The following is a 15959-nucleotide window of genomic DNA, read 5'->3' on the forward strand; positions in this document are numbered from 1 at the left end:
TATCTCCTAAGGTGATTCAGTTCTTTCCCTTCTGGACCTGAAGTACAGTATTGGGCTTTTAGAGGCTACTGATGTGTGAGAACCTGCAGTATTTTTATTTTATTCTACACTAGATGACCACAGCAATGTTGCTCATGATGGCAGGAAAAATCGTTCAGGCCATGGTTTCCAGTTCTGTGTTAGCTCTGGGAACTAAAGCACCAATTTTTGCTCTCTTACTATGGATGTCTATGGACCAGATACTACATTGCTAAATTATCTTAATTCTGCCCCATTTTGCCAATACAAAACAACCACAAGAGTAAGACATTTCAGAATCTTTAGCCCCACCCTATGGTGAACTGATTTTTAATAACATTCTTTATTTATTTGAATCTCCCAATGATACTCATATAGAGTGGTATAAGGGTTGACGTTGTTCACATTCCATCATAATTCATACTGAATTCCACTATAAGTCATGCAAACTACACATTTCTCAGTCCATCCACAGATACTTTACAACTTCATTATCAAATACACTTCTCTAAATTGCTACCATACAGTCTTGAGATTGCTTCCAATTCAACGTGGGGTTTGGCTGAGAATTTTCCATGAAGTTAAAATAAAGTAGTAGATCCTCTAGGAAAAGATTATCAATTTACATTTTTAAAGATTTAGTAATTATTAACTCTTAATCAGACATTCATACAGTTAAAATCTCTCTGACTGGGTCATGATGTGTTACAGAACGCACTGGTGATTCTGGGTGATAACAGAACAGTAAAATGAGAAGAGACCTCATGGGCCAGGCACCTGCATATACAGATGCTTTGAGACACATATAGCGTGCAAAGCAGTTGAACATCCTTCCAGTTCCATTTCTCTTGTGTGATTTTTACTATATTTCTATAATGATGGATAGTTAAGTGTATTTTCATGTCTAGCCTGAATAAAACATTACTTGCAAGTTCTGTATATTCTGTATATTACACAGTATTTTGTAAACTGGGGGGAAAACGTTGTGCAATACCAAACTTTTGGTCTTATCTGAACATCTGAATCATGTGCCTCCATGACCCTGGGACAGTCTTATCTATTTAAACTTATGGAAAAATAATTCCCTTCCTCCCTGGGTGTTAATCAGAAATGTGTGCAATATGAAGCCACAACAGGAAACTGTGTACTAGATCATAATCCAGATAACCCTAGCAAACTTCATGCAATTTTTATAAACATTGGAAATTGTACTGACTGAGAACTGTATTAAGTGTGCCACAGGAACCCTGAGGGTACTGAGAATTTTATTTACATGTGGGTGTGTCTGCCTGTCTATGCATCTCTTGTATTCTCCCTTTTTTTTTTTTTTTTTTTTTTTTTTTTTTTTTTTTTTTTTTACTTCTTAATGACCAAAGAAATCCAACCCATCATATCTTATCACTTCTGCTTGGCAAGTAATACCACTGCCAATTGCTTCATCACCACTACTAACAACCCTGACATGCAAATCTCTGATATCACATGCATGACTGTGTCACTAACTTCAGCAATGGGGTGGTGGGATCCAGTTACTGAGATACTTGCCACTCATGCATTAAAAAAAAAGTCCAGTTTTAAGTGTTAGATCTAAGAAATGAGCTTTCCCTGGGAGAAATCTTCCATCTCATTTACAAATGCAGACAGAGGCAGCACAAGGGAGCACAGGTGAACAAACTTGAAGAAGTATAACTTTTTATGGTAACACTGAAACACGAGTAATATAATTATCTCTGTACTGAGGCACAGTGTGTGTGGTATTTTTTCTTCTGTAGCCTGAATAAGTTATTCAATTATGTTATCTTTAAATGGGAATTACAATAAAACTGAGAAGCAGTCTGCTATCATAGAAAAAAAACTTGGGACTTCATTAGTAATAATGTAACTTAAAACATATTCCCAAGCACAACCACCCCAGTCTCTCTTTTTACCTGAAGACACCGTACTTTAAACAGTGTGATTTAGTTTGCTAAATAAAAATAAAAAATAAAAAAATCAAGCAATGAACCTGTGTTTTAAAACCTATTGATGCTAATGACCTATTCATCAACTTCTTTCTTTGTCTACAGAATGACTGTGCTAAATATTTCTGTATCGCAGTGACTAGGATGATTTTACCAATTAACACATCACACTGAGGAGGTGATTCCAAGCACCTACCTAGAGTTCATTCAATCCACCTGAGAATGCCACCACGGCAAACACTGACTAGAGAATAGTTTTCCTAAAGCCCATCTCAAAACAAACAAACAAACTAGAAGCATTCACTCATCAGCCTTTATTCAATGTTTTCTGAAGCTGTAATTTTCTTTATTTCTAATCAATGGACAAAAACAAAATGATGCTGCTACATTTATTAGCTGCAAGAGAGACTGATCTCCCATCAACAAGCTTCCTATGGACTGAAATAGACATAGAAGTTTTAACTCCTAATATTCTTGGTGGAAGTACAAGTCTTGGCCTGGTTTTGTTTCCAGTCTCTGTGCCTCTCCTACTTTGGTCAGCAGCCTGACTTCTGGACACGAAAACCTCCTGACTTCTGTACCTCACTGGGGTACAGAAATATAAAATTCATCCATTTTATTGAAGAAGAAAAAAATATGATTAATCAGTCATTATCATTAGTAGGCTTTAAATCAAGGTTCATTATTTTATGTTCATTTTTTAAATTATGAGTTTAAATACTGAACAGTTTCTTTACAAATCTAAACAACAAGACAATGAGATATTCTTTGTTTTGAGGAAATTTTGGTTGTTCAATTGTTCCACTTTCATGGAAAGAGTGCATACAGCAAAGCCTTCAGTCTGCATTTGTGAAGTCCTTTCATTAATATAAATGCTTGCCCATTGTTTGTTGCATCTGCGCTGACCATTGAGCAACAAACAAGCAACTACAAAGAAGCCAAGCCCCCAGAACAGGATTTCTAGGATCTGCCCCTGTCAGAACCAAAAGCACAATTTTATTTCACAAAGGACAGGTTGTTTTTATTTGTAGAAACTCAAGGCTGCTTGCTACAGATAATGGCATGATTTGGAATTCAAGAGGAACTTCTACAAAGAAATGCAGTAACTATAATTCCACAGAACAATCTGTTCAGGCTATTAATCAGATAAATAAATGAATAAGCACAGATTATTTCTCTGAGAATCTAGCCTACAACTTTGAAACCCTTACCTCAGCAGACAGGCAGAAAGTGTAAGAGTTTTTGATTTAATAAAAGAGATGTTAGAGAAAGATAATGCCTATATATTTAGCAGACTGAGAAATTAAAACTTTACAATGTTAGAAAGAAAGATTTATAGGCAGTGGCCTATTAATGGCAATGGATTACAAAACCACACAAACAGTATAGTGACAGTATTTAACTATATATGTCTGCCTTTACAAACTGATGGAGTGTATCTTTTATAAAGTGTAATTATCTTGGTGATGGTTTATTTCATCCTCAGTTTTGCAGTGGCTTCACAGAATCACAGAATCACATAATCATCTAGGTGGGAAGAGACCTCCAAGATCATCTAGTCCAACCTCTGACCTAATGCTAACAAGTCCTCCACTAATTCATATCACTAAGCTCTGCATCTAAGCGTCTCTTAAAGACCTCCAAGGAAGGTGACTCAACCACTTCCCTGGACAGCCCATTCCAATGTCTAACAACCCTTTCAGTAAAGAAGCTCTTCCTAATATCTGACCTAAACCTCCCCTGGTGCAACTTTAGCCCATTCCCCCTCATCCTATCACCTGGCACGTGGGAGAATAGACCAGTCCTCACCTCGATACAGCCTCCTTTAAGGTACCTGCAGAGAGTGATAAGGTTGCCCCTGAGCCTCCCCTTCTCCAGGCTGAACAATCCCAGCTCCCTCAGCCACTCCTCATAAGACTTGTTCCCCAGACCCTTCACCAGCTTTGTAGCCCTTCTCTGGACTTCATCAAGCACCTCCATGTCTTTCTCGTAGCGAGGGGCCCAAAACTGAACACAGTACTCGAGGTGCAGCCTCACCAGAGCCGAGTAGAGGGGGACAATCACTTCCCTAGCCCTGCTGGCCACGCTGTTTCTTATGCAAGCCAGGATGCTGTTGGCCTTCTTGGCCGCCTGAGCACACTGCTGGCTCATATTCAGCCAACTATCAACCACTACTCCCAGGTCCTTCTCTGCCAGGCAGCTTTCTAACCACTCATCTTTCAGCCTGTAGCGCTGCTTGGGGTTGTTGTGCCCCAGGTGCAGGACCCGGCACTTGGCCTTGTTGAACTTCATACAGTTGGCCTCGGCCCATTGGTCAGGCCTATCCAGATCCTCCTGTCGAGCCTTCCCACCCTCGATCAGATAGACACACGCACCTAACTTGGTGTCATCTGCAAACTTACTGAGGGTGCACTCGATCCCCTTGACACAAGGTACATCAGTGTAGAAGTTTCTTGGCTCTCCTGGCCTTCCAGACAAAGAAGCATAAAAAAAGAGAACAAGGCAAATGGCATTCCAAGCACACTGCAACCATACACCAGGATGTGTAAGGGGCTGCGTGGGTAGAACAGCTCCTCTCCTCTGTAAGGAGTGAGGGACATACCTGAAAGCTGCTAGAACCAGTATGAAAGAGATGTCTCTACATGCCCTTTCCTCCACATGAGCCAGACAAAGAGGGATTATCTTCCATAGCACAGCAGCAGGCGTAGTCTGACCAGGAGTCCTCAATATGGGTTTTAACTGAGACTGTAACTCTCAAAGTTTGCTGCTGCTTCCCTCCACAGAGCTGATTGCAAAACACAAATTACCTCAGCAGTTGCATTGTGCCGTACACTTAGACCCACTTTTTTGGGTTACTGTTACGAAGGGGTACGCTCTTACATGTTTGGCAACTAAGCTAAGTCTGTGCAGGGCTTTTCAGGTTCAGATTCTTGGCTGAACTGCCTCCTAAACTTTTAGAGCCAGAAAAATCTGGGATGGGGTCCCCTCAGAGAATGGCTTGCCTAACAGGAACAATGAAATAATTTTAAACAAAAAAAACAGCTCTGAGGCACAGATGTGCATCTGAACTTTCCTAAGTTTGGGAATATCTTTGTTTTATTTTTTGGCCAGCTCTTTACAGCTCAGGAGACAACTGAGAAACTTCATACATTTTTATTCGTTTGTTTTCATTGAATACATTTGCTTTCTTCCTGCTTCTGGACTCAGTTCCCTCATTTTTAGGGTCAGCATTACATTTCTCTTGTTCTGCTTGGTACTCTATTCTCCAGTCAAGGTTAGATCACATTCTTCTCCTCTCTATTTCACTTGCTTTCTGGATATAACACTCTACCCACAAATCCACCTTTTCTTTTGGAAAACTTTTCTTTTTATGCTCCCAGCCTGCTGAACATATTTACTTCACTTAACTCCTCTTGACATCTCCCCAAATATCAGACTTGTTGCCATATCCTCCCACTTTTCACTCAATAATTGGAGGAGACAGTAGGGTAGAGTGAATCCTCAGTGAATTCTCAGATGACACAAAACAGGGGGGACTGGCTGACTCACCAGAGGGCCAAGCAGCCATCCAGAGGGGGCTTGACAGGCTGGAGAGGTGGGCTGACAAAAATGTCATGAAGTTCAACAGGGAGAAGTGCAAAGTCCTGAACCTGGGGAAGAACAACCCCAGGTACCAGTATGCACTGAGGGCCACACAACTTGAAAGCAGCTTTGCAGAAAAGGACCTAGATCCCTGCTGGACACCAGGTTGAACACAGATCAGCAACGTGCCCTTGCTGTTATGAAGGCTAAGGGTAGTCTTGGCTGCATTAGGCAAAGTATTGTCAGCAGGTCAACAGAGGTGATCCTTTCCCTCTAATCAGCATTGGTGAGGCTGCACTTGGAGTATCGTGTCCAGTTATAGGGCCTCCAGTACAAGAGAGACCTGGACATAATGGAAAGAGTGCAAGGGAGGTCCACCAAGATGATCAAGGGACTGAAGCACCCCTGCTATGAGGAGAGGCTGAGACAGTTGAGACTGTTCAGCCTGGAGAAGAGGAGGCTCAGGGAGACTTTATCTATGCCTATAAACACCTGAAGGAAGGGTGCAAAGAGGATGGAGCCAGGTTCTTGTCAGTGGTGCCCAATGCTAGGACAAGAGGCAATGGGCACACACAGGAACACAAGACGTTCTGTCTGAACATCAAGAAACACTATTGTGCAGGTGATGGAGCACTGGCACAGGTTACTCAGAGAGGTTGTAAAATCCCCCTGTTTGGAGATCTTCAAAAGCCATCTGGACATGGTCGCGGGCAACCCACTCTAGGTGTCTTTGCTTGATCAGGAGGGTTGGATCAGATGACCTCCAGAGGTCTTTTCCAATCTTAACCATTCTGTGATTCTCTGACTCTGTGAGAGGTAGAGAAAGTACTACCAGTGAGTCTGTAAAAAGGTATCTGCTTCTGAATGGATGGAGTTGAAAAAGGTTTGCTGTTTGCTTCACTTCTTAGAATGAACCAAAAGGGACATACCTATTTGAGACTGAGCAACCATCGTAGACTTGCGGTCACACAATGGAGAGAAAGGAAGCCCTAGTTCTGCTTCTTTGTCACCCTGGAGAAACAAAATTGAGAATAAATTAGAACATGAGAAGACACACTGAAATTTGATATCTCAGGTCATTGCTGTAAAATCCACACATTTTACTTTCTCTAGTGAAGTGGGTTTTGTATATGTGTGTGTGTTTCTTAAACACAAGTTATTTGTGGACAATTGAGTCTGGCTGGAAAAGTAGCTGTACAAGGGGAAGTTTGTGAATTGAGAATCTTAATTCTACTGAATCTTTCCTCAGAGCTTTCCCTGCCTGTTTGGTACTTCCATGAACCAATTAAACACCTGCTTAAGCACAAAAACACTTCTCATTGTAGCTCTCTGGAGAACCCAGCAAGACTCACTTCCGGAGAACCCAACAAACCTTTCAAGATAAAACATCAGTGTCCAGCTGATCTTTCAGGATATGCTCTTGTTTATATGTCTTTTTTTTTGTCTTTCAGATAAGGATTTCACTCATAGCTGGCCAGATGCAGATTACTTTCTTTGTCCAAAGGAAACACTGACATTGTCAACTTTTATGAAAGTGTTTAAGAGCAGAAGCCCAAACATACTTTCCAGCCCTCAAAACTGACAATCTTTTTCTAACATCACAAGATCATGCAGAAGATGAAGTGTTATAACCCCATTTATTCCAGTCATTCAAGCTGCATATTCTCAAAAAGCTTGGTTCAGTCACTCTGTTATAAATTGCTTTATGCTGAAAGGACACATAGGATGACATAGTTTCAGTAATCCACTGTGAGCATTCAAATTTAAATAGCTTGTTAAATATACTAGAGAATTAATTCCTTAAATCAGCAGCTCACTTTAACTGTGCTGAAATTCATGCCAGTGTTCTGACTAATGTCAACTGGAAGTTAAAATACCCAGCAAACAAATTAGAGAATAACTTCTGTAGGCATAAGAAATGTATTTTCTTTGTTGTTTCAACATACTTGAAATGGAGGAATAAATTCTGTTAGAGTTTTGAGTAAAACAATAATTTTCTTCTGTTGTGGCACAATTCTGCTTTACGTTAGGAATCCGATGTTCAAAACTCAGGGTAAAACAGAAATGAAACACAAATATATTTCAATGTAACCTTCCATTACTTTGTCTGCCATATCTCTCAGGAAATATTTTTTTAATGCCAGCTCTTACCTAATCATAGGTCTTCTCTTACTCCTAATTCTCTTGCCTAATTCTATTTAGCAAGGAGCCCCTACATGCCTGCTCAAAGAGATACTTGACTTCTAAGCTCTTTGGGCAGATCCCTCATGGCTGGCTAAATTACATAAGTAAAACACACAAGATGTTTCCTTTAAGACATGCTCACCATAGCTGCTGAATATATATATATATATATATATAGGTATTCAGAAGCAGCATTCATATCTACAGCGCAGTTGGTTCATGTAGGAAGACCTGTGTCACATCACAGAATACTTGGAAACCAATAGGGCTGGGGAACTGCACTGACACAATTTAAGTGAGGCTTTGTGTCTCATAAAGCACAGAACAGAAAGGATGGGAAATAATCTGCACTTAAAGAGCATAAGAAAATAAATATCTAAACTGAAGCCAGCCCAACTTCCTAGTCCCATGGTCCTTTCTAGCTAGTGGCACTTTTTAGCTTGTATGCAGAGAAGAGCGTGTGTTGCTCTTCTGCTGTCAGGTAGGGATGCATTTATTTACCTACTACTACATAACTTCAATATAAGTCTCCACCTCATGGTAAATTTAAGGGTTTTCCTAAAAAGGGAGTCTTAATTTGGAACTAGAATGCAAGTTTTACATAAAGCTGTAACTAAATGTTAAGACATTTGTCATTCAAAACCAACATAGGATTTGTTGGCTGAAAGTAAATTATCCCTGTGAAAACATAAAATAATAATTTTGTTTTTATTACTGTTGTAAAGCAGATCCAAACTTGGGCTTTTTGTGATCTTACATCTAGCTAATCTTAATTCCCTTACCAATCTTTAGGGCACTCAGCAATGGTGTATTTTATCAAGTTTAGTACCCTTTTGAGCTAAAATAGAAGAATAAACATAGAATAAAAGAATAAACATGCCCAGAGGTAAAGTCTTCCATAAAATGTATGTGAAGATCATCCTCCTTACATGAGTCTCCCGTGTGACAATGCAGGGACAGATGAAGGCATGATTTACCTGCTTCCACCTAGTAAACCCATTCTTGGTTTGAAAAACAAATTAAAGAATTCATTTCAAAGCAAATTTTTGCAATATCCTTATTAAGAAGGCATTCCCACAACGCCTTTAAAAGCAGATGCTGTTTTAAAAACTTGTTAAAACTTTTTAAAAATTGGCTTTTTTTTTTCAGATTTACTATAAAACATGAAGTTATTGAACTTTGGAGGGATATAAACCAATTTTCTGCTTAGTTTACTAATTCATACTGGGGGAAAGTATCACATACACTCCTAAGCACTCTGTTTAGTTTTACTTCTTTTTTTTTTTAAAGGCAGCTATTTACATGCTTTCATTTAGCCACTTGGGGAGCTTATAACTATCACATAGAGCTTAATGATTTGTCTAGATTTGTGGGTCCGTCAATGGGAGGTCCACTATGAGATATAAACTAGAGCAATTCACCTCATGTAAAGAGGAATGCATTTTTCACATTTACCCCAAAAATACAGGTATAGCTCTATAAACTACAGTTACCTGAATCTGTTTTCTAGGGTTTTACAGCTAATTAGCCTGGTTTAGCTTCCCAGGTTAGAATTTCTACTAGGCAGACAATGTCTTTATCAGTAGGCAGTGTACCAGACACTAACTTCCCAAGAATCTTAATAGGCAGTGCTACTGGTGCCAGACAAAAAAGCTTCACATCATTTAAAAGGTTCTTGAGGAAATCAGAGAAAGAAAAAATCTGTGTTCAAATTTTCCTACTTCCTTGCCCAACACTACATACTCTCTCTGTGCTACCAAAATACAGAGGAAATTCCCCAGCTTTACCTGTCTGAAGAACTCCTCTAGCAGAGACATGGTCCAGCGGTGATGGAGGTCCCAGGCCTTGGCTGGATGACTGATATCTGCTGTATGCAACAACAGTGATAAGGCTTTCGGCTTGTCAATTCTGAAAAGCCAAAGGATCAAACAAGTTAATTGCACTTGCAGTGGAGAATGATGACAAAAATCACACCTAAACAGGAAAATGTGGCCATGTTAGTAGAGTGATACCTGTGTTCCTAAAACCTGACAACTACGAAAGATTGTCTAATTTCTCCAACATACATCATTCCTGTTGGAACAGAGACATTAAGAATAGAAAAGAGAAACTTTGCTCAGTTTTTCAGAGCTCCTTTCTAGGCTTATTTGCCTCCACAATCAGGCCTGAAGAGCCAATCACTACATTCCCCATTTCATCTGGGCTGCATTTTATGCAGTAAACAGGATCTGATCTCAGGGACGCTGGTGATTCTACACAGTAACTGGTAAATGTTTCATTGTTAGAAAACTACTGTGAGGTCAGAAGGTGATTTTTGTGTCTGGTTCCATAGAAGGCAAAAGACTGGCAATTTCTTAAAACTATAACCTCAGAGGCTAGCCCAAGAATCCAGTAAATAATGTTTTCTTGGGATGAGTAGTCTAAGATTTTAACTCTAAATTTTGATTGCCTGATACACCTGGAAGAGCTGTACCTTTTGTGAGGACAAAGTGGCTAGCCACACTCTGGTCTGATATAGGTATGATTCTGGGGGGGTTCTGGACAGACCTGTGTCTAGAGTGAAAAAAAATACCATCACTCAGAGCTTTCTGCAGTGTTAAAGGAGCTTTATGGGAAAAGGCTGTAGACAAAATATTACAGCTCTCACTGTCTTACAGGAAAGAAGAATCATAGAATAATAGAATGGTTTGAGTTGGAAGGGACCAAAGATCATCCAATTCCTACCCCCCTGCCATGGGCAAGGCTTTCCACACAGTGCTCCATCTGTTACATTCCAGTCCTTCCCTTGGTGCCTATCAGGTTGTTTTCATCTTGCCTCTGGTTATGGAGCAGGTCCCTTGCAGTGGTGGCATCTGCTACCATCTACACAAGGGCAATGCACTAGTTGTATTTCTGCAGATCTTATAACCTTGGGTCATACTCAAGATGTAGAGGTCACTCAGCTTGATCATGTCCTTGATGTTACTGCCATATACAAAGACTCATGACCAGGAAGGCTTATCCCAACATGGTGACCTTTACAAGCTTTGGTCCACCAGCACAGAATAGAGACCTGTGTATAGAGGGATGCCTGTCCACTCCTAAGCGAATTCATTCAAAATTCAACAGCATAAACAGAATTGATGTGGATATCAAAGAAAGTGAGGGTCTCTGGAGAGGTGCTTTTGAAGTCAAACATAATGGCAAAGCACCAGCTGAAATGCAGCCTCTCACTGTGTGGTGTTGAGAAGTGACTCACCCTTCTGGCTGCTGCAACGCATTCTTCATGGCTTTGATTTGCTGGAAGTGACAGGACATATCAGTGGCTAACACCATCTCAATCACCAGAGCTCTGAACTCCCTTTTGGATGGCATCATGATGAGAGAAGCAAGGAAAAAGAAATATAAAAACCAGCATCAGACACACTCCAGGTTCTTTTGCTGTCTATCTGCAAATTATTGACAGCTTTTCTGTCTTTGCATGTCTTTCAATTATCCCTCTTTCCGGGAGCAGGAGGAAGATCAATGATTTTCTACAAACACAGGAGTGGGAGGGCTGCAAATTAAGCCAGGTGGCTAATCCTTCCTAAAAGAAATCCTAGATCTTTGTGAAGAGAGTATTAGCACTAGCATTCCCTTTTCAAGTAAGCACAAACCTCTTGGATTGTTTTCTTTTAATAGGGCATTCTTAGAAGGAAGCAAAAAGATTGTTTAAAACCTTGAAGCAAAAAGATTGTTTAAAACCTTGAAACCTTTAGTTCACCTAAAATCAGGTGAACTTTTGAGCCTGGATTTCTATCCAGTAGACTAAAACTCATTAATAGCTATTAATATTATTAAAGGAAAAACAGAATATTAAAAACATTTCATTGTAAATACACTGTATACATACATTTGAGACCTTTGAGAACCTGCATTACTTCCTTGATATTACTCATTCAAGCTATTCCGTTATGTATTTTTGTTAAAAAAACATTTTAGGATGTGCTTGAAATTCCTTTGAAGTCAGTGTAGATGTGCTAGACATTTTTAAATATTGGAACACTCTGCTCTAGCACAAAATGTAAATTTCTTTTCTATTTCTCTCTGTTCAGATACCCATGGGTTAATAGAGGAAGAACAATCCAACGTTACCATACCAGCTCAGGGTTTGGGAGATTCAGACATGGGTCAGTTTTCATTTAAAAATAGAAGTTGTCATTCTTCTTTTCATTAATCTTTCATGAAGGACATGGTCTATTTTGAGCATGTCTCTCTTGCCTCTGGTGGTTGTACTCAAGTTCCAGCCCCAGGCCACCAGTGCATAGAGACCCAAGACCTCAGTGCTTACCCAGTCCCATGGTCATCATGTAACGAACGTAGACTCCCAGGAGTTCTGCACACACATTAAGATAGCATCGGCTGGCCTCACTCTACCTACAGCATACCCACATCATTCTTCCCACCCTTATGTACAGGCACTTGGGTAGCCAACAGCATTCAAGGAAACGATATGGTGGCTGAAAACCAAATTAGTTTCACTTTATGGAGATCTTATTTTTTGCCAGTCCTGGTCAGTTCCCCGGTTTGGTGCATTCCCAGCTGCAAAAACCTCTCTGTCAATACAAGCAAAAGGAACCAGACAGGATAGGAGAAACTGTTTCTTTTAGCAGCAGTGCTGCAAAGAGCAGCTTAAAACACTTGTGGAACAAGGACCCAAGGACCTGAACTCCCACAGCTGGAGAGGAAGTAGATTCACTGCAAACCAGAGTCAAAGTGAAAGCCAGTGTGGGCTGAAATGCAAGTGTGATCTATCACAGACAAGATTACAACACCAAAATACTAATTTAATGGGGAAACCAATACACCCTCACTACACACACATATATATAAAGCTTACACTTTACCACAAGGTTGTCAGAAATTTTTGTGCTCCAGAAGAAGTAGAAAATATTCTAAATATTGTGTTTTTGCAAGCAGCCTGATAAATTAGAGGAACGTGTATTAAAATCAAGATGTCTAAAATGTCTTTCTACGAAGGTCAAGGGTTTATGGCACAAAAATGCAACCATGTGAAAGTGGTCAGTAGGACTATTAGAATATTGAGGGCTTAGGAATGGATTTTCTTGCAGTTCTCCTCAACTGAAGATCTCTTGTGGACTCAAAGTCTGCTTTACAGATCTGGCTGTGTTGCTTCTCTAACCAATTAAGGATTTGAATTTTTCTTATTATATTTTCATGTTTCATCTTGTGGTAGAGATACCTTTTCCTGAGGCCAGAGGCCAGGAGCCAGGGAGTTACTATGTTCTCATATCCAAAACCTACCACTAAGAAAAAGTTCTAAATTAGCTAATTTGAAAATAAATTCTAAGATAACTTGTCCATGCCTTTTAACAGCCCCTGTAGAATTAGGGAAAGATACGATTATGTGGAGAGATCAAGGTCAGGAAAAGCAATTGGAGAGGAGGAAAACCTGGATTGAATTTCCTGTTTCATTACTGTCACACACTGGAGAATAATTTGTCCTATGGCCAATATCAGAGCTTTGTTTTTTTGTTTTCTAACCAAGGTCCTGCAGATGATACAGATGAAAACATGGTATCTGGCACAGTCCCATAGGCAAGTACAGTTTTATGGAATCTTTACTACTGATTGCTGAGATAGATAGACTTTGGATGACTTGACATCTAAATGCTTCCAAGCCTTGCATTGATCTCCATCTGGAAAATACCTTTATTTGCTTTTTAGAATAATTCCTTCATGCCCTTACCTTTTTTGCTTTAGAGAACATTGGATGTGTCTTTGTATTCTAGCAAATGTATTCTAGCAAAGGACTCACATCCCCATGCATTCATGGGAAAAGAAACAGACCATTTTAGATCACCTGATCTCTATGCTATGAACCAACAGGAATATCTCCTTTGGTGAGGTATTTTGCCCAGTTTGCCCAGTTGAAGTCTTGATTCTCATGGAAATTAATGGATGAAGGAAAAACACTACCTTCAAGGAAATATTTTCAATGGCTGATATTCAATAGAGGTATAACACCCAGAATAAACATGTGGCCATGCTGGATACATAAAAATCATTTTTACAAGAAAACTGTGTGATTATGCAACCAACCACCTGCTATTTATTTACAAAAGAAGGCTCTGACCCAAGTTGTCTTCAGTCAGAACCATTCAAGGTTTCTCACTGCAATCTCCAAAAGAATAAACACTGCTTGACAAAGAGAGCTCAAAATTATCTAAGGGACAAAATCACAAGCAGCTTTACTGACAAAATCAGAATTGCATGAAAGCTGTACTTCCCGAAGCTGTACTCTGATACAGAATTAAGGAGCTAAACATTTTCCAGATGCTTCTTTAATCCTGTACTTGACAGCAAAGGGCTTGCGCACTCTGTTTCAATAAATTGCATGGAAATTATTAACAATTAAATACACTGCCAGAAAATACATCTATAACAGTATCTTAGAAAGCATCTGTTTGCTTTGCAGTTTAGTTTCTTAATTCACTGTGATCTGTTTTTGTTATAGTTTCTTCATTTACTTGTTGATGACTTGCACAAATGGGATTCATCACATGAGGCAACCCAACTGACTTTCAAATATTTAATAAGGAGCTGAGGTTTTTTAAAATTGAGAGTAAAATAATGTTTAGATACTAGTAAGCATTCATCTCTTTTCTCCTTGACTATAGCCCATAATATCTCTTTTATTTTCCAACTTTTTCCATTTATTTTCCAACTGTGAAATCTAGGTCTAATTTTCTACATTTATTTCCTGAAAATGCATTCCTTAACTAGACGACTGAATACCACAAAATTGATAGAATCCACATATACCTCTAGCATTGTGAAATGTGCTGATCATCAGATCTTCTCTTATTAATAATGTCAAAATGTAATGAGAGCTTAGTTCAAAACAGCACTTAAGAATTTGCTTTCCAAGGGACATTACGTGGGCTTTTTGCTGAAAGCGATTTATCAGGTATGTCTACAAAAATAAAATTAAATTTAGATATGCTTTAACAGTTTCCCAAAGCGTCCTTTCATGTTTGGGGTCCTATTGATACTGAGAGACTTGAGTACCAGTCTGAGAAACTGTGGGCTTCTTGTTTTTTTTTTTTTTTCTCAGCACCATGGATCCTTCTGATGTCAACTGATATTTCCAATACTTCTCAAATGTTTGCCTATGGGATTTCAAACTGGCATGCAAAAACAAAGGCACATAGGAATCATAACATTTTGGCATTAGAGCACATTAAGATAATGGTCTTTATTCTGCAGCTGTTGCTCGTTCAGCAGCTACAAAATAATACAGCCCTTCCTGAGAGACAACAAATAAGCAATCTAAACCACTCAATATTTTGTTCAGGCAGTTAGAGTATTTCTTAAAAAGCAGACATATTAATCTTTGAAACTTTAGGTCTAAACATATACCTCAACAGAATACACATTTTGACACTAGGGAATTAATGAGAAACATCTGAAGCTAGTTTTGATTCAACCACAAGCAGTTTAAAGCCCCAAAGCAGACTGTTTTCCTAAAGACAGTGTCTATGCAACAAAGCGTTCTCAAGCAGCTGCTCTGCTGATCCTTGTAGACAGTGGCTCTAAGGCTGCTGTTTCTTGTCAGTTCCTTGCGTTTCCCTCACCAACATAAAAGGAAGGAGCAACTTGCTGCCAATATTACCAACTGTAGCTAAAATGAAAAATAAAAAATTAGATTTTTAACACCTCAATGCAGATTTTTTTTTTTAAGTTCCTGCTTGCTGCCCACCATGAGACTATTTTCTATACTGGGGGGTAGGATTTCTCAAGCCGCTCCCCCACAACACTCATATTGATTGAAACCAGCCACTTAAGTTCCTGAATCTTATTCTCAGCACTCAGCTATATGATTATGTCACCATCCACAAGTCAAAATAAACAGGAAATTCAGGAGAAAGTCATTAGGAGGCAGAGCCTTTGCTAACCAGCTTACTAGAAGCCAAGACTCTGAGAAAGGCTAATTTCCCCTCATTTCCAATAAGTAAGATGAACTGACTGCTCAGCACTGTATCACATTTAAGTGTATGCAGGAGGCATCATGCTCTATGTAAGATCCCACAAGTCACTTTCCCTCCTATGAGAAAGACCACGGAGCAGGATTCTTCCTGTCTGTCAGACTGGGTTATTTTTAATGTACCATCCTCTGGAGTTCAAAATTCCCCATAAAGGCAGAAAGTTCCCTCATCAGTTTCAACTGTCTGT

At 39.4% G+C, this 15959-nt stretch overlaps 1 protein-coding gene across 9 annotated transcripts in view; it reads right to left on the reverse strand.

Moving 5' to 3' along the window:
* Positions 1-15959, reverse strand: part of PDE1C (phosphodiesterase 1C) — a 306050-nt gene that overhangs the window by 39535 nt on the left and 250556 nt on the right. For all 9 annotated transcript variants that reach the window (XM_035316719.1, XM_035316723.1, XM_035316722.1 and 6 more), the window contains 3 exons: positions 10984-11085; positions 9533-9653; positions 6491-6572 (listed from right to left, as the gene is read on the reverse strand). In XM_035316719.1, the coding sequence (XP_035172610.1) occupies positions 6491-6572; positions 9533-9653; positions 10984-11085 (305 nt within the window). The remainder of the gene's footprint in view (positions 1-6490; positions 6573-9532; positions 9654-10983; positions 11086-15959) is intronic.

Source organism: Oxyura jamaicensis, chromosome 2, assembly GCF_011077185.1.
Source record: "Oxyura jamaicensis isolate SHBP4307 breed ruddy duck chromosome 2, BPBGC_Ojam_1.0, whole genome shotgun sequence".
In the NCBI taxonomy this organism is placed as follows: domain Eukaryota; kingdom Metazoa; phylum Chordata; class Aves; order Anseriformes; family Anatidae; genus Oxyura; species Oxyura jamaicensis.